Here is a 24,239-nt window from a genome sequence, read left to right as displayed (position 1 = left end):
TTAGATGATAAAGATGGGCAAGGAATAGCGAGTGCAGTTGAGTCGAGGGACTGTAAAGGTGTGTCCACACATAGTCGACCGGCCGTCGATCGATGTCGACTGACCCGTCCACACGGCCTCGACACCATAGATTCACCTCGTCGATCGATATGTTGATCGACGGCCGGTCGACTATGTTTGGGCACACCTTAAGGGAGGGACTGAAATCACAATGTAAAAGTTTCAAATCATTTTTTCGCCCTATATCAATACTCGTATTACCCTGTAGACTCTGTAGAGGTAGATAAAGTATAAACATATTATAGTAAACATTAATAACCAGAGAAGTTCAGAATATGGCACATATTTTTTTCCAAAATATGGCACTAAAAAACATGGCACTTATTTTGGGAAAATATGGCATTTATTTTTTCAAAACATGGCAAAAATAAGCGATTTTTTAAAGAATCAGAGGCAACTGTTTTACATTTTTTCCTTGGAACGTCAAATGAAAATTGAAATTTCAACGTTTTAAAATAGTTTTTCGCTGTTTTGACTTCAGATTTTGATTTTTGAGGACTTTTTACGTAGGAATTCACCTTTCATGCTAACTGTTTCCCCAAATGCATCACTATTTGTGTACGGTTTTTTAGTACTTACCTACTTTTTTTGCGAAAAGAATCAGTTTTATGGTTTCCCCTAAAAATACTTAAAAATGGCACTTATTTTGGGAAAATATGGCATTTATTTTTTCAAAACATGGCAAAATAAGCGATTTTTTAAAGAATCAGAGGCAACTGTTTTACATTTTTTCCTTGGAACGTAAAATAAATAGTTTTTCGCTGTTTTGACTTCAGATTTTGATTTTTGAGGACTTTTTACGTAGGAATTCACCTTTCATGCTAAATGTTTCCCCAAATGCATCACTATTTGTGTACGGTTTTTTAGTACTTACCTACTTTTTTTGCGAAAAGAATCAGTTTTTTAATGGTTTCCCCTAAAAATGCTTAAAATATGGCAAAATGTATGGCAAAATAACCTAAAAATGCTTAAAATATGGCAAAATGAATGGCAAAATAAGGCATTTTAGGCGTTTTATGGCATTTTTCCAAATTTCGCTAAAATATGTCAAAATAGTGTGGCGCCATTGCAATATAGCATTTGAACTTCCTTGTATATAACTGTCCATTTTAGGTGTATTTTCCTTTCGGGAAACTGACCACTGGGCTGGAAAATACACCTTTTATCATTTTAGGGAAAAAGGAAATTTAAACAATACTTTCCAATTAAGTAATAGAAAGTAAGAAATATGGAGTTCAGATGGGAAAACAACAAGATTTTTCTCGATTAAGAAAAAAAAAAAAGAAAGAAATAGGGAGTGCAGAGGGGAAAACAACAAGATTTTTCTCGATTAAAAAAAAAAAAAAAAAAGAAAAAAAAAAAATCTACTTCGGTTATCGCCAACAATGCCGTCGTCAATTCCAATTTCAACCCGAAGTCACGTGTCAATTTCATGTTGTGACGTCACGCTTTTATTTCGATCTAGAATGTCATAAAGATATCAATCCCCCTGGCGAGATATGCGGGGAAAGCTATGCGAGGAATGGAACAATGCAATTAATTAAAACAAACATCAGACGCGAAGGGACCGGAAATACTTTGGGGGAGCACCAAACAAGGCTCGAGAGGAATGATAGAAGAAATTATGTACCATAGTAAAGGGTGATACTGAAAAGTAGGTACAAAAGACGAAGAAAAAGAGGAAGAAAGGGTGATACTGAAAGATGATTAAAACCTTTACAATACGGACGAAATAATATCTGGTGTGCTGTGTGCAGGGAAAAAGTACTTTTCATTACATGACCGGAAAAAAAGTAAGTTGACATAAAGCCCGATGTCACTCAAATGCCAAAATCAATGTCGTTATACGGTTTCAATACAAATACACTAGCCAATAATGGGTATTGAAATCTCAATAAAACAACCACACGACGTCTAGCAAAAGAGCCCAATTCCAAAACCACTCGCGCCGCCACTGACTCAATATATCGGCCCTATAAATGCCTCTCATAGTTTGGCTCTCAGTCTCGGCCCTATACATGCCAATCAAAATCAAACATATCGATAAAACAATTAGGGCATTGGGAGTGGGGGGGATCAAATATGAGAGAAACAAAGGGGAAATAGTTTGGCTCTCAGTCTCGGCCCTATACATGCCAATCAAAATCAAACATATCGATAAAACAATTAGGGCATTGGGAGTGGGGGGGATCGAATATGAGAGAAACAAAGGGGAAACGATTCCCAATTGATGGAGGGGAAATGAGAATTTTCCGAGATCACCCCCAACTGTCACTAAGTTCAATAAGGTTCATTTTTTTAACATAGAAAAAAATCTCGGTCTCCGTTTGTGGTTCATAAAATTTCGTCCGGGCGTTTTTTCCCCCGCAAGTGTTCCTTGGGCGCCTCTCTTTTTATCCAGTGCATTTGCTAGTACATCAAGTAAGCATTTTCTTTTGTTTATTTTAAGAGGAAACCAAAAGTTGATTATTTTCCTCTTTTTTTTTACCGAAATAGTTGAAAGGTTTCTTGTGAAAACAGTTCAAAGTGACGAGAAGCAAGGTTATTTGAAGTACATAGTAAGGAAATGGGAAGGAAGGCTTAACACTCCTGGATAAGTGACTAAGTATCCAGTGCATTTGCTAGTACATCAAGTAAGCATTTTCTTTTGTTTATTTTAAGAGGAAACCAAAAGTTGATTATTTTCCTCTTTTTTTACCGAAATAGTTGAAAGGTTTCTTGTGAAAACAGTTCAAAGTGACAAGAAGCAAGGTTATTTGAAGTACATAGTAAGGAAGGCTTAACACTCCTGGATAAATGATAATATCACGGCACGTGATGAGATAATCCCGTATCTTGTTCACGTATTCTTCCCTCACGTTATCCGAGTCACTCTGAAATAATAATAATACTAATACTGATCTGTCTGGCTGGGGGACGTTAAACAGGGAGTAGACCAGCTTAGTCCGGCTGGGGGACTTTAAACAGGGAGTACACCAGCCTGAATTTTCCCTTGCTAAAGAAATAGCAAAGGTTTAGTGCGAAGGGCATCCACTCGTAAAATTTATAGCCAAAACCAAATGATAGCCCAAAGAAATCACCCTATTTAGTAGGGCTGATTGAGAGGCTGACGAAAAACGCCGACCCCGTCTGTACACGAGAGAAAGCGAAGAAACAGAAGAAGACTGATGATAATAATGAAACTTATTGGAACATAATCTTAGGCTAACCACTCACTATGAGGTAGACCTGAGAGGTGAGGGCACTATGAGGTACACCTGATCAGGTCTACCTGATAGATACTTAGTCCGGCTGGGGGACTTTAAACAGGGAGTACACCAGCCTGAATTTTCCCTTGCTAAAGAAATAGCAAAGGTTTAGTGCGAAGGGTATCCACTCGTAAAATTTATAGCCAAAACCAAATGATAGCCCAAAGAAATCACCCTAGTTAGTAGGGCTGATTGAGAGGCTGACGAAAAACGCCGACCCCGTCTGTACACGAGAGAAAGCGAAAAAACAGAAGAAGACTGATGATAATAATGAAACTTATTGGAACATTATCTTAGGCTAACCACTCACTATGAGGTAGACCTGATCAGGTCTACCCGATAGATGTGTGTGCTCATCAGGTATCAGGTAGACCTGACAGGCGGACCTGATCAAGTGTACCTGTCAGGTCTACCTGATAGTGAGTGGCTAGCCTTACAAAAGGCCTTCGCCTGATAGAAGTAAAAAAAAAGAAGACAATCCAGAAAATTAATACTAATACTGATCTGTCTGGCTGGGGGACGTTAAACAGGGAGTAGACCAGCTTAGTCCGGCTGGGGGACTTTAAACAGGGAGTATACCAGCCTGAATTTTCCCTTGCTAAAGAAATAGGAAAGGTTTAGTGCGAAGGACATCCACTCGTAATATTTATAGCCAAAACCAAATGATAGCCCAAAGAAACACCCTAGTTAGTAGGGCTGATTGAGAGGCTGACGAAAAACGACGACCCCGTCTGTACACGAGAGAAAGCGAAGAAACAGAAGAAGACTGATAATAATAATAATAATAATAATGAAACTTATTGGAACATAATCTTAAGCTAACCACTCACTATGAGGTAGACCTGAGAGGTGAGGGCACTATGAGGTACACCTGATCAGGTCTACCTGATAGATGTGTGTGCTCATCAGGTATCAGGTAGACCTGACAGGCGGACCTGATCAAGTGAACCTGTCAGGTCTACCTGATAGTGAGTGGCTGGCCTTACAAAGGGCCTTCGCCTGATAGAAATAAAAAAAAGAAGACAATCCAGAAAACGGTAATGACAGTTTCATCAGTTTCAACCTACCTGAACATTGGATATCATGACGTCAGTTAACTTGTTCAGTTCATTGCACAGTTCTATGCTACTCTCGCCGTATATGTGTGCGACTCCTTCCAAACACCGTGCAATATATTGCACACTCTCGTTATATTGACCTGAAAGTGAAGAATCAGAGTGTTCATTCACTCTATTTGCAATACGTGTTCCCCATAATATGTCAAAATATATGAGACCTTGGACCTTGGTTAAAGGGACTTTCCAGGCCTATCCCAGCAGGATAAACAAGGTATATTCTGTTCTAAAAAAAAGAAAAAAAAAATACGATTCGATATCCCATAATTTCTCTTTCCTCTTCTATTTCTTCTCACCATTTCTTTTTCGTACTTGACCAATCATAGGAAATTTCGGGATGGATTTTATCCAAAAAATAGATAAGGTTCGTTCCCGGAACGCCTGGCTTTCTCCTATCCTGTCCTTCTTCTCTATTGATTTCGGAACGATACTACAGTCTGAAGCTGTGTCCGTCCACACATAGGCGACGGCCGTCCATTGACGAGGTGAATCAATGCTGTCGAGGTTGTATGAACGGTTTTAATCGACCGTCGATCGATGTCGACTAGAAACCCGTAGAATGTCGGTACAAATCAGGATTTTGGTCAAAAGTAAGCTGCGATTTCTGTATCTGGACGTGTCAGTTTTGTTGTTAAATAATAATGGGAGAAAAGTTGAGCTGAAAATGCCGAAAAACCATGAAACTGTTTCGTATTATTATAGGCCGGTGTGCGCTTCGAACTCTTGACGTTCGCGCGCCTCCCGGCACGCTCGATACTGCTACTAAGGCTTACCTACGGCGCGAACGACATTATTTATTAACATGCGCGAACGACATTCATTTTATTAACATGTTAAGTGCCTTATTCGGAAAGAAAAGGCTTACCCAGCATAGCATAACACTTGGCAGTACATCCTGCGTGTACAGAAGTTCCTTGTTATGTATTTGAACAAACATTTCCGCGGCGAATATCCAAACACTTGAGGAACTCATTCAGCGCCGCTGTTCACACATCTCCCTTGTCTTAGAGAGGCCATTACTGGAATATAAATAAATAAATATGTTGAATCTTTGTGTTAATACTATCAGACCTTTGCGTGCGTCAGTAGCAGTGTAGGATTGCTTGCAAATATCCTAATACGAGGGCATTTACACTACCTTCATGGCTATATAGGGTCGGTGTCTTGTCCAGTCTCTTCTAGGGAGCTCTGAATCAGGCTGGTATACTCCCTGCTTAAATTAAATAAATAAAACCAAAGCCAGACTAAGGCTGTCTGTTCCTGTTTACCGGCGCTCAATGCCAGACATACCTCCCTCGGGCCATAAAAAAAAAAACTCACCCTGTGTAAAATGCCCATGGGCCACCAGGTCCATCTTAATGAGCTTGGCTGCATGCTGCACATGACTACAATCACTGCACGTCAACACATGCTTGCCCCCCTCTCCCTCGCAGGACAGGAGGGGCCCCTCACACTGGGGGCACAGGAGACCGAAGCTACGCTCCTGGTATTCGGCCTGACTGGGGGAGCAACATGGTGAGCAGAGACACTCGAAGTGGTACTGCTCGCGCAACGCTTGTTTCCGATCCGCGGCCCGCATGCGACGAAAATGAGGCCCTGTGAGAGGAAACGAAAATGAAAATTATTTGGCAAAATTTTGCCTCAATTTATGAAATTAAACACAGCGAAGGGTACAATTGATGGTGTTTTGAGTGTAAAAAATTCAAAGGACCCTAAAACGGATATTTCCACCCATTTTCCGAGTTTGGAAATTTGGTCCGATAGCAATACTTTCTCATCACCTACACTGTGTAGGTAGGTTTCATTTACATAATGGTAATAGAAAGTAAAAATGAAAGTTGTTATTTGGCAAAATTGTGCCTTCATTTGGGATGCACGAGGACGAATATCCAAACACTTGAGGAACTCATTCAGGCCCGTACCCACATCTCCCTTGTCTAAGAGAGCCATACCTGGAATATAAATAAATAAATATGTTGATTCTTTGTGTTATTATATCACAACTTTGCTGCTCACTGTAGCAGTGTAGGATTTTCCAAATATCTTAATAAGCGCATGCGACGAAAATGAGGCCCTGTGAGAGGAAACGAAAATGAAAATTATTTGGCAAAATTTTGCCTCAATTTATGAAATTAAACACCAGCGAAGGGTACAATTTATAGTATTTTGTGCGTAAAAAATTCAAAGGACCCTAAAACGGATATTTCCACCCATTTCCCGAGTTTGACGAATATCCAAACACTTGAGGAACTCATTCAGGCCCGTACCCACATCTCCCTTGTCTAAGAGAGCCATACCTGGAATATAAATAAATATATAAATAAATATGGAATATCAATCAGCTTTAAATAGGGTGATTGCTTCAAAAGCCCTTCGCATTCAACCTTTGCTATGTCTTTAGACTCTTTAGCGAGGCGAATTCAGGCTGGTATACTCCCTGTTAAATAAATAAATAAAACCAAAGCCAGACTAAGCTGGTCTGTTCCCTGTTTAACGGCCTCAAGCCAGACATCCTCCCTCGGCCAGAAAAAAAACTCACCCTGTGTAAAATGCCCATGGGCCACCAGGTCCATCTTAATGAGCTTGGCTGCATGCTGCACGTGACTACAATCACTGCACGTCAACACATGCTTGCCCCCCTCTCCCTCGCAGGACAGGAGGGGCCCCTCACACTGGGGGCACAGGAGACCGAAGCTACGCTCCTGGTATTCGGCCTGACTGGGGGAGCAACAAGGCGAGCAGAGACACTCGAAGTGGTACTGCTCGCGCAACGCTTGCTCTAACCTAAGAAGGTAAAATAAAACAATTTAAAAATGATTACTTTATAATGTTCCAAATGAAATTCTGTGGCAGATCTGTTGGCATAAGCCAGAGCCATTTCAGGACTATTTGGTGGTGCAAACAAGATGCTTTTGGAGTACAACTCAAATGCACCACAATCATCTCCAGTTTTGAACTTATCATTGCCAAGCTGTCTGTTAAAACAAACATCAGACGCGAAGGGACCGGAAATACTTTGGGGGAGCACCAAACAAGGCTCGAGAGGAATGATAGAAGAAATTATGTTCCATAGTAAAGGGTGATACTGAAAAGTAGGTACAAAAGACGAAGAAAAAGAGGAAGAAAGGGTGATACTTTACAATAGGGACCAAATAATATCTGGTGTGCGGGGAAAAAGTACTTTTCATTACATGACCGGAAAAAAAGTAAGCTGACATAAAGCCCGATATCACTCAAATGCCAAAATCAATGTCGTTATACGGTTTCAATACAAATACATTAGCCAATAATGGGTATTGATTAAAAAAACCCTACATTAAATAAAAAAAAAAAAAAAAAAAATAGTGGTGGTGGAATTCACCCTAGGTAAATGAAGGAGGAGAGGTAGGAGAAAACAGAGAGAGGGGAGAGACGGGAGGGAGGAAGAGAGAGAGAGGGGAGAAGGGAGGGAGAAAGGGAGAAGGAGGGAGACGGGATAGAGAGAAACAACAAACAGGATATAACATTTGAATCCGGATTACTCTTAAAAAAAAAAAAAAAAAAAAAAAAAAAAAAAAAAAAAAATGGTGGTGGTGGAATTCACCCTAGGTATATAATGAAGGAGGAGAGGTAGGAGAAAACAGAGAGAGGGGAGAGACGGGAGGGAGGAAGAGAGAGAGAGGGGAGAGACGGGAGAGAGGAAGGGAGGGAGAGAGAAAGAGAGAGAGAGAAGGAGGGAGACGGGATAGAGAGAAACAACAAACAGGATATAACATTTGAATCCGGATAGCAGCGGACAGCATAGGTACGAAATAATATTCTGAAATAGATTTCAATTCTGGCAGCTTGTCAAACATGAAAGAATACAACCAGACGCGTGTGTGATGTGTATTGTTATTTTGGCAACTTTACATAGCTTTAACCGAATGGCATTGAAAAACAAGGGAAAAAAGAAAAAAAGTAACAGAAAAAATGTTTTAATACAAAATCTTTTTTATTAATATTATTTTTTGATGTCTCAGTGTGACTTGAGAGCCAGTATTTTGTCCATAAATATGGGTGTCAGTCTGATTTGAGAGCGAGAGTTTTTAAAGAGTCAAGAGGGAACTGGAACGGCTAAGGTCCCTATTGTGCCGAAATCGAAGGGATAATGAAGACAGGATAGGAGAAAGCCAGCACTTCATAAAATATGGGTGTCAGTTTTATTTCTACGCCACTGAGACGAATCTATTTATTGTTTTTTCTCTGTGTTACAAACACTAGATGCGGTGTAACCTCTAGTAAATATGAAAATATTGTTCTTATAATATAAGATTACGATAAGTAAACACAGTTAATTATAATTAAATTAGTTCTTATTAACAGATGGTAAAACACAATTACAGCTTGTTAATTGTGATGTTGTGGTCCTGCCTCGGTGGTGCAGTGGTCAAGACGCTCGCGTTGTAATGAGAAGAACGTGGGTTAAATGTCTGGAATCGACTTTTTTTTTTTGAGAATTTCGTACTAAATTTTCAGGTAGACAGTACTACTTGCGTATGGAAAAACCAGGTAGACAGTCGACCGGCCATCGATCGATGTCGACTGACACGTCCACACTTCCTCGACAACATAGTTTTATCTCGTCGATCGACGGCCGGTCAACTGTGTTTGGGCACTCCTTTAGGTTTGCTAAAGTTCTGGTCTTCATCTCGGCTGGTAAACGGGAGGGTGCGGGTTCCAATCCCAACCCAGATACAAAAAATTGACCAATAATTGAGTTCTAAAGGTAAGGCTGCCATCAGTATCAATGACACATCTGTCAAGAGCAATAGGTCCTAAAAAGGTCAAAGCTCCCAAAAAGCACAAGAACTTAACCCCAGAAGACCTCCCTTTAGAAACACCATCAGACGTTGGTGTCGAGGCGGTTGACGTCACCCCAGAAGACAGTTCAGTCCTAGAAAACCCTCCCAGTCCGGAGAAACCTTTCAGACCTCCTAGACCGCCCATCAGACAAGGCAAAGAAGTCAAGATGAGATCCGATTTGGATTATCTCTGGACAGGCGCGGAATTAGCATCTCGGGCTTACATGACGCGAAATCATATCCGAATGCCGCAACCGAATTTGAATACCCAAGCCGAGGTCATCCAGCCCTCATTTTCGGACCTGTACAAGAAATTCTCGTATGTATTTTCTGTTCACCTGTATGCATCATATTCTTTCCATTGTTGTCAACTATCATTTGTCCCTGCATCGCGCATCGCCCTTTTCTGTTTTGAGTAATTTGACAAATAGGCCGTCTCTGATATGTGGAAATATGAAATCTCAACTCCGGAATACCCTTTTTCTTTACAATGTCCTTCTTCTCTGATGTCTTCGGTCCAATATAAGTGGCACCAAGCGCTTCGACGTTTTTTTACGTATGTTTCTCAATAGTGCTTGATTTGGAATATGGAATGTTAGGTTCTTGCTGAGTCATAATCAGTCTCTTGAGTTTGGTGTCATCAAAAACATCTTAAGTTTCCTCTTCTCGAAGTATCTTCACTCATTGTCTTCTAACAAGTTACTTGTTGATCAAAATGTAGACATTATTTTTGCTTATTCAACTAATCCGTTCATGTCTTTATTTCCCATGTTCTTTCTTTTCGGCCTAACTCTAATCTCCCTGTTTCTCCTTCCCACGTTTCTCTTCTCGATCTCATATCAGAGACGGCCTATTTGTCAAATTACTCAAAACAGAAAAGGGCGATGCGCGATGCAGGGACAAATGATAGTTGACAACAATGGAAAGAATATGATGCATACAGGTGAACAGAAAATACATACGAGAATTTCTTGTACAGGTCCGAAAATGAGGGCTGGATGACCTCGGCTTGGGTATTCAAATTCGGTTGCGGCATTCGGATATGGTTTCGCGTCATGTAAGCCCGAGATGCTAATTCCGCGCCTGTCCAGAGATAATCCAAATCCGATCTCATCTTGACTTCTTTGCCTTGCCTGATGGGCGGTCTAGGTGGCCTGAAAGGTTTCTCCGGACTGGGAGGTCTTTCTAGGATTGAACTATCTTCTGGGGTGACGTCAACTGCCTCGACGCCAACGTCTGATGGTGTTTCTAAAGGGAGGTCTTCTGGGGTTAAGTTCTTGTGCTTTTTGGGAGCTTTGACCTTTTTAGGACCTATTGTTGTGTTCTCTTCAAAGACTTTCGGGAAGTGTGTTAGGTTGATAGAATCTCAAACGGATAAGGTGGATTATAGGCGAAAAAAATCACACGCGCTCTAGAAAACTAATGGTTTGACTTTTCGAGGAAAGGCTTTTATTACAATCCGCGAAGGTCTAAACAACACTATGACACTCGGGAGGGGGTCGAATATAAAGGAACCAAAAGTGACCCACAGGTCTAGCTAACGCAAATCATCAACTTGGGAACTATTCGTTCGATATACGTCTCTCGCTTTTCGACTCTTTTTCTCGCTCTACGGAGCAACAATTCGAAATTCGTGAAAGACCGATAGAGCTATATTCTCGTTAGAACTGATCGCAATTGAGATTGAGCGTATAGAAATAACCAACTTGGAATTTCGCACGTATGAATTATGTGATCTAATTGTCGATATTTGATGAATTGGATGATTAATGCAAATGGAGACTTCCTCGTCAGATTTTTCATACCTGTATAGGTACATATCATACCTGTACATTTTCGATGCATACAGGCGGTGTTGTTAGAACGGGGAGAAAGTTACTTTTCCGTGAGATCTTACACAGAGGATCCTGGAAGTAAACCCTTAATATCTCAGTAATCCAGACCGCTCTTTTCTGGATGGATAAAGTGATACATATGCTAGACACGATATGAAAGATATATGCTGCACACGGAAGGTAAGTATGTACTACTTAGTAGTGGTCTACCGGGAAACTGGTGCATTCAACGTGCTATCGCCGCTGACGGATTAATAACTCAACCAACCTAACTGGTGGTGTAGTGGTTAGTACGTTGGGCTTTGAATCTGGGGTGGGCAGTTCGAATCCAAGTCAAGTCACGAAATTTAGCTTGGTGTATTAAGCGGGGAACGAACTCACTCATTGTATCACCCTTTACATTGCTCTGTCGCCTGGCTACAATTTATTTGAGCTCTTGCGCCCAGGTAGGTAGGTAAAAATAACGAGCATGACTCAAACTCGAAATATTATGGGACAATTGTACGGATTTTCATTGCATTTCCTGGTATGTGTTGAGGTGCGGAAAAAACGGTAGGTAACAATAAAAATTGTCCAAAGAACATAATTAGGAGGTCAATTTTAGCATCTATTCTTTCTTTCATGGCTCGACATATTTTGACTTGGCGCGGCAGGGCGGAGCGGTACTCGGTTCCTTTATCACATTATAAGATACATACCTGCATTACCTATAGGGCATAGAATTCCATACTCGATTATTTCCACACTTGACCACAACTATCCTTGGGGTATAAATGACTCTTATCAGTCTAACTATGATTGAGAAAGCGTACGGTTTTTGCGTACCCATGCTTTCCTTCATTTGAAATTTAGAGTGGAACTCTGAATCAAAAATACACAGATACAGTATGGTTCGAAAAGATGTCTCCCCCGTGGCCCCTCTCATTCAAAATCATTTTACAGCTTTCATTCTAAATGTTCAATTTTTGATTGTGATTTTGTTTTCTACTGGGATTTAAATTTCAAAATTTTCCCTTTGGTTACCTATAGGTACAATAAATTGGCGTAGGAATCTTGTCAAGTTATTTTTGAGATCTCCTCTTGGAGAGCCTCTTGGTTACTAGCCCGTTTAGTTCAACTAATTTTTGTGTCTTTATCGTTTGACCCCTAATGGCTTTTAGTCTCAAGTCAGAATTTTTGTCCATCACTATCTTTATCTTGCTGATAGAGTGGGACATTTATGCACCAAAACGCCATGATAAATGTGACCCCCTTTTTCATAGGCAAGATAAACAATTTTCATTAATCGATATTTTTTAACCTTTCAACTCAGGTTGTTGAGTATGAAAATAAACTGTCAACAATAAAAAATTCCAAGGAAACATTATTGTAATATGAAAATAAAACTCATGTCCCCGTTTGAAGGTCAATTAAATATTATAAATAAAACAAAATCAATCAAATAGGTATTTTCATCATGTTTGTATTAAAACTGTCAACAATAAAAAATTCCAAGGAAACATTATTGTAATATGAAAATAAAACTCATGTCCCCGTTTGAAGGTCAATTAAATATTGAAAATAAAACAAAATCAATCAAATAGGTGTTTTTATCATGTTTGTATTCAAATGAACAATAAATGCATAAGAGAAACATGCCTAAAATAAATTGGCTGTGACTATGGAAAAAAATATTAGTATTTTGATATCTGAAAAACTTACATTTTTTGTGTGGAAAAAGGGGTTTTATTTTATAACTATAAAATCACTTTCAAATAACAAAATAATTAACTAAAAACTGATTTAAATAAATAAAAAAAATAGTTCAACAACACTCTTGACTTTGTATTTATTTCTTTTAAAAAATAGTTTCGTCTACGCACTCATTTAGTAAAATGAGAAGAAAATTTTAAAAATGGATCCGGGCATGCCCCCACCAAAATCTCGATTCTTTTACGTAAAAAAAGTATGCTGTCTTCAAATTCACGTAATTTGGGAGTAAAATAGTGACAAAAAATTGGGACTATTCATTGTTTTATTTATTTTTCTTAAAATATTTTGTAACATTTTGGGAAGTATAGGTACCTAGGCGGCACGTCTCAGAAGGGAGACAGACATTTCTGCCCAATTAATTTAATTTAATACATTTAATTCGGACAATTAGAAATGATGGATTATTTTTACAAAATATTATAATGCTCTATAAAAAAATTAATTATTCCAATAGTTTTAGTGACAATTATTTATTCTAAAAATTATTTCAAAACTACAAGGAAAAACAAGAGGATTAGTAAACTCTTTCAGTAGGATTTATTCCTGAAAAGGTAAAAGCATTCTAGGTAAAGTCTACAAGCTTTGTCATTTCAGAGTGAGGTGACCATCTCCATTAGTAAATGGTCAACAGACTCCTCATTACTAACAGTGTTCTCATGTGACTTGTCATTGGAAAAAGGGGTTTTATTTTATAACTATAAAATCACTTTCAAATAACAAAATAATTAACTAAAAACTGATTTAAATAAATATGGAAAAAGGGGTTTTATTTTATAACTATAAAATCACTTTCAAATAACAAAATAATTAACTAAAAACTGATTTAAATAAATAAAAAAATAGTTCAACAACACTCTTGACTTTGTATTTATTTCTTTTAAAAAATAGTTTCGTCTACGCACTCATTTAGTAAAATGAGAAGAAAATTTTAAAAATGGATCCGGGCATGCCCCCACCAAAATCTCGATTCTTTTACGTAAAAAAAGTATGCTGTCTTCAAATTCACGTAATTTGGGAGTAAAATAGTGACAAAAAAATTGGGACTATTCATTGTTTTATTTATTTTTCTTAAAATATTTTGTAACATTTTGGGAAGTATAGGTACCTAGGCGGCACGTCTCAGAAGGGATTTTAAAAATGGATCCGGGCATGCCCCCACCAAAATCTCGATTCTTTTACGTAAAAAAAGTATGCTGTCTTCAAATTCACGTAATTTGTGAGTAAAATAGTGACAAAAAAGTGGGACTATTCATTTATTTATTTTTCTTAAAATATTTTGTAACATCTTGGGAAGTATAGGTACCTAGGCTGCACGTCTCAGAAGGGAGACAGACATTTCTGCCCAATTTCTTAAAATATTTTGTAACATCTTGGGAAGTATAGGTACCTAGGCTGCACGTCTCAGAAGGGAGACAGACATTTCTGCCCAATTAATTTAATTTAATACATTTAATTCGGACAATTGGAAATGATGGATTATTTTTTACAAAATATTATAATGCTCTATGAAAAAATTAATTATTCCAATAGTTTTAGGGACAATTATTTATTCTAAAAATTATTTCAAAACTACAAGGAAAAACAAGAGGATTAGTAAACTCTTTCAGTAGGATTTATTCCTGAAAAGATAAAAGCATTCTAGGTAAAGTCTACATACAAGCTTCGTCATTTCAGAGTGAGGTGACCATCTCCATTAGTAAATGGTCAACAGACTCCTCATTACTATCAGTGTTCTCATGTGACTTGTCACCAACCTTTGCTGGAGGCTCGGGTCTACAAGCAACTTTTTGATAAGTGGTAGAATCTGGTCTCCATAAGCACTGCATTAGAAAGCCAAGTGCAATGGAAATCAGATAGAATCCTGCCGTCAGCCAGAAAATACAGTAGTAGGAGTTGGTCTTCTTGAAAACGAAACCAGCACAGGCAAAGCCCAACATGATAGCGAGGCCACGGAACATCTGCAACATACCGAAACTGTTGGTCAACTTGTCCAGAGTGAAGAGTTGAACTAGTAGAGTCGTTGTAAGGCACACAACGCACGCTTGAGAGAAACCAAACACAATACAGGCGAGTACGTACTCGATGAAGTGAGAACAGTAAGGAAACCACAGAATAGACAGCGCTGTTGTGATGAGAGATATATTGTTCAAGAATAATGAGTCCATGAGTTTCCAGTTGTCCAAGAATCCGAAGAAGATACGCCCGAACATGTTGGAGAGGCCAATGATAGACATGAGGAGGGAGGCTCTGGAGGCATCCACATCACGAGACTTGGCAGTATCTACAAGGAAGACGTAAGGGATGTAGTAGCCGGCCAGCAGAAACACATTGGTCAAGATAAACACAATGAAGATAGGATTAGAGAGGAGTTCCCGATCCCACATGTCTTGGAGAAGAGAGACTTCCACTGTGTTACGCTTCCTGTACTCCTCATCATCAGCCTCCTCCTGGTATTCCTTCAGATTGAAGATACTTCCTGTATAATACATATCTTTCCTAACACTGCTACTGCTATTCCACCAAGCACCGTCAATACTTGAATTCCTTTTATCTGAGACAGTTTTGTTTTCATTTTCATCTTCGATACCAATGAATTTAAGTTTGCCTTCCGTCAAAGACTTGTGAGAGGGAAAGCTATAGTCACTATTTGTTGTCTCGAAGTCTTCATCCGTCCAATGATTATGTTTCGTGGTGTCAACTTGTGAGAGGGAAAGCTATAGTCACTATTTGTTGTCTCGAAGTCTTCATCCGTCCAATGATTATGTTTCGTGGTGTCATTGTTGTTGTTAGTGGTGAATAGATTTGAAACAAAACGTCCATGCTCACTTTGTTCAACATTGGTTCTGTGGCCTAAAGCTTGAATACTTTGTGTTTCTCTAAGACAAGGGTCTTCCTCAGTGTCAATATGATCCAGCACGGGTAGAGATTTAACATTTCTAGTGCTAGCTGCAAACACAACATTGGTATCATCTTCAACTTGTTGTGTATTTATTTCATCATATGGAGAACTGTTTTCAGCGTTATGCTGATGTTCTACGCTGTTTGCATAATCTGTACAGTCAGGATTAACTTCTTGATGTTGGTTGTTCATGGACACGCCTACATTGTTCACAATATAAGCATAATGATGTAAATCTGATGGTAGCGATTCTCCTAGGTTAAGCTGTACATGAGATAAATAATGCTGAAGCAAGGTCAAATCTTCAGATTTGGACTTCTTGATCTCATAGAAATCAAGCTCCTCATACTCCAGGTCATGTAAGTCTCTCATCTCTCGCAGACTTTTCATTTCATGAAGTATTTTTCGGGAAAATAAAGGTAGCTTGGATCCTGACATGTAGTCTTTTTTCATAACAATTCGAGTGAAGAGAAGGATTTTCAGAATTTCTTTCTTCCGGAGGTATTGAGTTTGAAGATCGAGTTCATGTACGTGCTGTGTCTTTATTGTAGGGATGATGGTCTTATTTTTCAGTGGTTCACTAAGATTTGTGGTCTCACTATGCGAATCCTTCAAAGTATCTCTTTCGACAACTGTGTCACACGATGGGTGTAATGATACACCTTGTTCTGACGTAGTATCACGTTCATCAGTCACAGCTCTACTTGTGCTCTCAACTAGTTGATCCTTATCTACACTTACTTGAATATTATTATCCTTTACTTCATCAGCTTTTTCTTCTTGTGCATTATAGTTCTCAAGAACTGAAGAGAGTGCTACATTTTTCCTATATTGAACTTGAAGACGCTTGACACGAAAAGGTTTTGGTTTGATATCCGCATTCTCACTAACTTGGCACGTCAACTTTTGTTCCGAAGGTTTTGTCTGAAAATATTCGAGTGGTAGTAAAAGCAGTGAGAAGACAAGACAATTCAATGTGAATCCGGCAAAAATCAAGTGAGTTCCTTGCCAGGCAAATTCTCGTAGTAAGATTTCCGAAAGTGGCGCAAACAGGAATGTACCGAAACCGGATCCACAGATGCTGATTCCCACTGCCAGAGATCTCCTGAGCTCAAAGTAGTAGGAGACTAGAATGACGGTGGAGATGTAGATCATACCACACCCTGTGCCTCCCAGGAACCCGTACAACAGAGTAAAGAGAAGCGTGTTTGTCGCAAAGATACTGAGAAAGAAACCAATAGTACAGAGTATGCTACCTGCAATACACACGGCCCGGCACGAGTATCGCTTACACAAGGCGCCTACGAGAGGGCCTACTAACAAATGCATCCCCACATTAACGCTACTGGCAAGGGCAACCTTGCCTTTGTCTTCTTGAAAAGTATTGGAGAAGCTCATGATGAAGATTCCAAAGGAGTTGGAAATGCCATCTACTATCATGTTACAGATGAAGCTCGACACTACTATCACCCAGCCATAACCACCGTCCAGGGAGGGGGAAATATTCGGTTCGGAGGTTCTCTCGTTGTGATGACGTTTCCGTTGGGTTCTTAGATGAATTTTCCGCGATGACATTTCGATTTTTCGGTAAACGAACGGTAGAAAACATCCGATAAATATGAGAGGCCAAGACAAGCTTTATTTACAAGAAAGATGAGAAAAACAAACGTTTGTCATGGACTGTACCGATCCAACTGGAAATAGTTTCATCTCGGTAGATCGACAGTAATGTACAACTGCATATTTTCTGATCGTGCCCGTAACCTGATATTTTAATTGATAGCAAGTAGCGATCCAGTGTCCCCTTACAGTGATTAACCAATGCTATTTCACTTGTCCCAACAAAATACCCAGAGTACGTATGTAAATTGCCAGTTGATTTCAATGTTACTCTCATCATGAAAACTTCTTTTCTCATAATGGAAACAGCATTTGTATCAATCTATTGCTATTCTCTGCATGGGCTGTTTTCTTTTCCTATTTCTCTTAAATCTTCTTTTTGTTAAACCCTTGAATTGGGTACCTTTTACCAAAACATGTCCACTTCATACCCACGCTATCAAAGTGAAAGGTGCATTGTCATTACACTTGCTAATTTTAAGACTCAGAGATCCAAGCATTGCATTTCCCCAAGTACATCGTGAGTAGAGGTGTATTCGATTATGCGAAATAAAAATCAGTCAATATGGCCGACAAAATGGATGAAATTATTTCATCTTCAACACCCTGGCTGCCAAGCTCGATCATGTTTACCCACAGTGTTTCCACTCGCTAAATATCTTAATATCCTCCCTCCCTTAATTCCTGTTATATCCCTCACACAACCGACAATACTCGTCATTGTGTGTAAGGATATTATTATAAACTTTTCCTAATTTTATCCCGATTTCATCCTCGTTTAACGTATTTTATCCTTAAATGAGGATGATTTTTTTGTGTTTTGGCACTAAAAACTGACCATCGAAAATTTGACCCGATTACATTACTTTCCTTCCTATAGGATAAGGAAAGTAAAAAAAGAAGGAGGAAAAAATTCACCTGGTAAACAGGAGGGTTGTGGGTTCAATCCCAGCCGAGGTATGGAATTTTATCTTCAAAATAATTTGAGAATTTGACTATTCTATTATTATTATTATCTCCACCCCCGCGAAGATACATATATATACCTATTTTGGGGGAAAATTACTGACTATTTCGTAGGCTAATCTAGTCCACTTATCTGGCCTACTCTCCCATTTCACAGAATGGCAGATGACGAGGGTTTTTCCTGGGACGATGTGGAGGCAATAGAAGAGCCCAAAGCAGAGGAGTCTGCCGCCGAAACAGCTGAGGGTCCTGCGGCAGGCGCCCCAGCAGAGAAGAAACCTGAGGAACCCAAGCCGCGATATGTGCCCCAGAAAGACTCAGACGTGCCCGTAACCTGATATTTTAATTGATAGCAAGTAGCGATCCAGTGTCCCCTTACAGTGATTAACCAATGCTATTTCATTTGTCCCTACAAAATACCCAGAGTACGTATGTAAATTGCCAGTTGATTTCAATGTTACTCTCATCATGAAAACTTCTTTTCTCGTAATGGAAACAGCATTTGAATAGTATCAATCAATTGCTATTCTCTGCATGGGCTGTTTTCTTTTCCTAATTCTTCTAAATCTTCTTTTTGTTAAACCCTTGAATTGGGTACCTTTTACCAAAACGTTTCCACTTCATACCCACGCTATCAAAGTGAAAGGTGCATTGTCATTACACAAGACTCAGAGATCCAAGCATTGCATTTCCCCAAGTACATCGTGAGTAGAGGTGTATTCGATTATGCGAAATAAAAATCAGTCAATATAGCCGACAAAATGGCTGAAATTATTTCATCTTCAACACCCTGGCTGCCAAGCTCGATCATGTTTACCCACAGTGTTTCCACTCGCTAAACATCTTAATATCCTCCCTCCCTTAATTCCTGTTATATCCCTCACACACCTCACACAACCGACAATACTCGTTGTTATTGTGTGTAAGGACATTCTTATAATAAGCTCGATCATGTTTACCCACAGTGTTTCCACTCGCTAAACATCTTAATATCCTCCCTCCCTTAATTCCTGTTATATCCCTCACACAACCGACAATACTCGTTGTTATTGTGTGTAAGGACATTATTATAATCTTTTCCTAATTTTATCCCGATTTCATCCTCGTTTAACGTATTTTATCCTTAAATGAGGATGATTTTTTCCTTAGTGTACCACTCCGTAAAGACTAATTATTCTAATTAACCCTTTCATGACTCGTTTCACAGAAGCGTGATATCAAGAAGACGCGAGAGTTTCATCATTGGGTGCGGCCGACGCGTCTGCAGTACCGCTACAACTATGACTACGCCCACAACTACTACGATGACGTCATACACTACCTGAACTCCAAGTCACAGGGCGGTCACGTGACAGAACTACCGCAACTGAACGGGACGCCGGGACCCCCCTTGAAATTCGGGACTGTCCCGGCCAATTCGGGACGTTTGGCAAGCCTACCTATTGTGCCGAAATCGAAGGGATAATGAAGACAGGATAGGAGAAAGCCAGCACTTCATAAAATATGGGTGTCAGTGTTATTTCTACGCCACTGAGACGAATCTATTTATTGTTTTTTCTCTGTGTTACAAACACTAGATGCGGTGTAACCTCTAGTAAATATGAAAATATTACGATAAGTAAACACAGTTAATTATAATTAGATTAGTTCTTATTAACAGATGGTAAAACACAATTACAGCTTGTTAATTGTGATGTTGTGGTCCTGCCTTGGTGGTGCAGTGGTCAAGACGCTCGCGTTGTAATGAGAAGAACGTGGGTTAAATGTCTGGAATCGACTTTTTTTTTGAGAATTTTACCATAGTAACAGTGGTAACCTATACAAGGGAAAAGAGACCCTTTGGTCGTATTCGAGCAATACTTACTTTATTCATTTTCCGTGTCCGGATCACCAAAATCCCAACAATTATTCAAGTATATAGTATAAATAAGGAACTGCTGTCGTAATTCTTTCAAGAGACACATTCGTCTAAAATTTCCGCCCTGGACGGTGTCGTATTCGAGCAATACTTACTTTATTCATTTTCCGTGTCCGGATCACCAAAATCCCAACAATTATTCAAGTATATAGTATAAATAAAGAACTGCTGTCGTAATTCTTTCAAGAGACACATTCGTCTAAAATTTCCGCCCTGGACGGGATTCGAACCTAGCACCTCCGAGTTCTATCAAAACTCTTTTTGGCTTATTTTTAAGTTCAGGTACTCACCTAAGAACCGCCTGCTCATCTTTTCTTTTTCATTTTCTCTTTCACCACCTTCTCCAGTAGGTTCTGCTTATCTACCAAAGCTTTGTATTCGGCATTCCATGCTCCATAGTTAAGCTCAATAATATCACTTGCCCCCAGGCAATAATTTCGCCCTTTGTTTGTAATTCCTTGTACATATTTGTGTACACTGAATTATAACCAATAAAGAGTTGTTTTTGTTTTCAAATGTCGGGAACTTGGCCATTGGGTCATTCTCCCACGTGCATCCCAAACTTTTGCACCATGTTGCTGCTGCACTTGAGTGTGCTGAACAGGAATTTAGGTGGCTGGAGTTCAAAGAGTAAAAAATAAAGGCATACCTACCAGAACATACTGGTAAAGGTCCTCCGGTCGCATATCCTGCAGATGGGTCTCCAAATGGTACACCTCCTTGTATCTATCACTATGCGAGCTCACCAGGATCAGCTTGAGTGCCAGATGAGCTATACCTACTGCTTCCAGTAGACGCAGAGCACCGTGGCATTCCCAGCGATGATAACGCAGCCATGCTTCACGACGGCAGGATTCACTGCAGTACACTGCTAGAATACACTCGTTACATCTGTGGAAGAAATATACCCCATAACATTATAATAGACCTTATGCGCTTATTAAGGTAAGGTTCTAAGAAAGAGCAGAAGTAAATGAGGAACTAGGGATTTTTTTTCCACAACTCCATAAAATTAACCTTAAAGATTCAACTATCTGTCCTTTATGTTCTTTAGACCCTCCTATGAACTCTGTTCATTTAAAATCCTGTCCTGCCTTGGAAGACAGCGATGACATTGAAAATCGTTATGAAAAATACCGGTAAATCTCGTATCTTGACGTCACAATATACGCTCCAGTACGCGATTTAACGTAGGAATCGACCTATTATTTCTAATTTTTACCCAATAACATATCCCCGATTCAACTCACGGTATAGGGGCCGATATGGAGGTACAGCAGTGATTACAATTACTCATACTACAGGGTGGAAGAATGACGAAGGCAACCGGTTTCTCCACAAACAGGGTGTCTCCCTTGTGTACGTCTTCGACAGCGATCACATGGCGACCCTTGGCGTTGCTGGTTTGCATTTTGATCTTGTTTGAGGCACACATCAGAGTGTGGCTTTCCCCTGAAAATTCAAGAGGCAGGGACTGAAAGTCTGTTCAATTTTCAAAGTCAACTTTAGGTTCCTTTTTTTCGCAATAGAACTAAAAAAAAAAAAAAAAAATGAAAATAAAAAATAAAAGAGGACCCCGAACATCAAGAGTTTGAAGCGCTGCCCAACTTACATTAACACGAAATAAGAGTTGCAAGGGTTTTCGGCTTTTTCATCCCTTCCACTTCAAGCAGAATTCAATTTCATATTCTTGGTCACAGCTTAGCACTACACACAAAAAGCCCACCTAGAGGATTAGGTGTAGGGACCAAAAGTCACAAAGGTGTGCTAACCTTCAAGAATGTACGATATTCTTCGTTGGACGTTATTCTTACCACAAGCAAGAGAAGGAAGACTGGCGACAGAAGAGGAAGCACTAGAAGAGGTCGACGACACTTGCATGCTCATCGCTTCCACACTATTCTCCTCGGATTTCTCAATGGTGAGAACATCTTCCTTAAAGTCCAAATGGGAAGTGTCCTGGAGTCGACACAGCTTGAGTGAGGAGCTGAGAGTTTCCTGGACATCTTGTTTGAGAGCCACTGTGAGGAGAGAGAAATGAGAATGATTTAATGTTAGAATAGCTTTCATGACTGAGCGGGCATCACACTAGGCTTGTATGCCGGAAGTCCTGGGTTCAATTCTTGATAGGGTACAAGTTTTTTCTGCTCTGTGTTTGGAATTCAGGGTTCACCCAGCCTCGTTAGGACAACTGAGTAGATAATTTAATCAAGTACCAACAAGTGGTGTCATTAACAGTGTAAAAAAAATTGATGATGAATGAGAATTAATACCTAGTAAAGGAAGCATTTAATGCTGGTACCCACAAAACTTGTGAAAAAGCTCTCTGCTTTACCTCAAAAACGATTTGTTTTCTTACTTCTCTTGCTGTGAGGGACTTTCTCCAGTTTTTCCACCAAGTTCAGGGCTTCATTCAACGTTTTGATTGCATCAATGTATTTGTTCAGTTTCATGAGACACTTTCCTTTCCTTGCTATTAGCTTGTATTTGCCGTTCTCTGAATAGCCGTGTGCTATGGCTTGCTCCACATCAGCTATGCAATCCTGACGGACAATACAGAAAGGAGAATAGGTAAACATGAGAGGGTTTCAAACAGAAAAGAGAACAAAAATGAGAGGGTTTAAACAACTTTGGTTCTCGTCGCGGACCTTCTCAGACAGCAGCCTTGGTACGTCGCGGACCTTCTCAGACAGAACCCTTGGCACGTCGCGGACCTTCTCAGACAGAACCCTTGGCACGTCGCGGACCTTCTCAGACAGCAGCGTTGGCACGTCGCGGACCTTCTCAGACAGCAGCGTTGGCACGTCGCGGACCTTCTCAGACGGAACCCTTGGCACGTCGCGGATCTTCTCAGACAGAAGCCTTGGCATGTCGCGGACCTTCTCAGACAACAGCCTTGGCACGTCGCGGACCTTCTCAGACAGCAGCCTTGGCACGTTGTGGACCTTCTCAGACAGCAGGCTTGGCACGTTGCATGCACCTGTTCCTTATAAATGGGTGACCTCCTGGACATCAATCATGTGTTGCTGACATCCCAGCCACACACAAGCTGGGTGAATATGTAAGGAGGCGAGTAGATTGTCACCGAATGGAGGGTAAAACTCTCGTTGAGCGTTGCTAAAAAAGAAAGAAGTTACCTATAAAGCGACGTAAAAGCGTAAAACCCCTATCCATGTGCGCGTTTAATCCCTGACACGACGGTCACTCCCGAGGATCCATGTTGAAAGAATTTGACTTACAGTATCCGCTCCTCAATTTGACGGTCTTCAAAATCCCGGTTTCAAGAACTCTTCAAGACCACGGCCCCACTCGAAATTGGCCATCCTGAGAGGCCCTTTTGACGGTCTTCAAAATCCCGGTTTCAAGAACTCTTCAAGACCACGGCCCCACTCGAAATTGGCCATCCTGAGAGGCCCTCATTTGACGGTCTTCAAAATCCCGGTTTCAAGAACTCTTCAAGACCACGGCCCCACTCGAAATTGGCCATCCTGAGAGGCCCTCCCCCCCCAACGGAGCACTTAATAGCTGTTCCACCCTGTTTCTGATAGAGGTCATCATTGCGTCGTCATGGCAACCTCCAAGGAAAACAAATCAGCTTATCAAGTTATCAATGAAAATTGTCTCTTCATTTGTAGATTAGACGGGAGAAATGATGTTTAGTGGTCAAACACGCTCTTCCTGTAACATGAACGTTGTTGTTTTGACAACTTAGCCAAATCCAGGGGGTGTGATGGTTTCTAGTCAAGTTCAGCTGCCTCGTCTAGAACTACATTACATATGTACATACATGAGCGATCTACCATCGTGAGGGCTTGAGCTTGTTCTATTAAAGCCATGTGAGCCTCTTCTAGTTAGCTAGGCTGGTTAGGGGTTTCCGTATGTTTTCCCTGTTTATAGTCCTCCAGCTAGGCCAGACGCTGGCAAACAATCTTCTCTCATATATTGACAATATTTGTACACCTAAAGCCCATGTTTCGAGAGGTACTAATTCCCAAGACACTTG

At 40.1% G+C, this 24,239-nt stretch overlaps 4 protein-coding genes across 4 annotated transcripts in view; 1 reads left to right on the top strand and 3 right to left on the bottom strand.

Annotated features, from left to right (window-relative positions):
- Positions 1 to 2,323: 2,323 nt before the first annotated feature.
- Positions 2,324 to 20,635, top strand: LOC103508322 (flightin). The gene is made up of 5 exons (XM_008472873.3): positions 2,324 to 2,481; positions 18,476 to 18,641; positions 18,993 to 19,022; positions 19,526 to 19,695; positions 20,587 to 20,635. Exons 2-5 carry the CDS (start codon positions 18,477 to 18,479, stop codon positions 20,633 to 20,635), a joined length of 414 nt encoding a protein of 137 aa, XP_008471095.1. The 5' UTR covers positions 2,324 to 2,481; position 18,476.
- On the bottom strand, positions 14,223 to 15,530 carry LOC108252264 (monocarboxylate transporter 6-like). The gene has a single exon (XM_017443638.2). It carries the CDS (start codon positions 15,320 to 15,322, stop codon positions 14,504 to 14,506), a length of 819 nt encoding a protein of 272 aa, XP_017299127.1. The 5' UTR covers positions 15,323 to 15,530; the 3' UTR covers positions 14,223 to 14,503.
- Positions 15,532 to 18,779, bottom strand: LOC103508331 (the record flags this gene model as incomplete). Its single annotated transcript, XM_017443633.2, has 2 exons — positions 18,653 to 18,779; positions 15,532 to 17,496 (listed from the first exon to the last, which is right to left on the bottom strand). A coding segment is annotated over exon 2 (1,776 nt), but the record flags the coding sequence as incomplete, so codon positions are not given.
- Positions 20,636 to 20,774: 139 nt separating the features above from the next.
- LOC103508296 overlaps positions 20,775 to 24,239 on the bottom strand; it is a 34,776-nt gene continuing 31,311 nt past the window's right edge. Inside the window, exons 9-14 of the mRNA XM_026822715.1 lie at positions 22,933 to 23,216; positions 22,596 to 22,779; positions 22,051 to 22,257; positions 21,487 to 21,688; positions 20,890 to 21,127; positions 20,775 to 20,852 (exon numbers count right to left, since the gene is read on the bottom strand). Coding sequence (XP_026678516.1) covers positions 20,775 to 20,852; positions 20,890 to 21,127; positions 21,487 to 21,688; positions 22,051 to 22,257; positions 22,596 to 22,779; positions 22,933 to 23,216 — 1,193 coding nt within the window. The remainder of the gene's footprint in view (positions 20,853 to 20,889; positions 21,128 to 21,486; positions 21,689 to 22,050; positions 22,258 to 22,595; positions 22,780 to 22,932; positions 23,217 to 24,239) is intronic.

This window comes from Diaphorina citri, unplaced genomic scaffold (genome assembly GCF_000475195.1).
Source record: "Diaphorina citri unplaced genomic scaffold, Diaci psyllid genome assembly version 1.1 scaffold19, whole genome shotgun sequence".
NCBI lineage: Eukaryota > Metazoa > Arthropoda > Insecta > Hemiptera > Psyllidae > Diaphorina > Diaphorina citri.
Note: the sequence above shows the minus strand (reverse complement) of the source record. Positions and strands in the feature narration are given on the sequence as shown.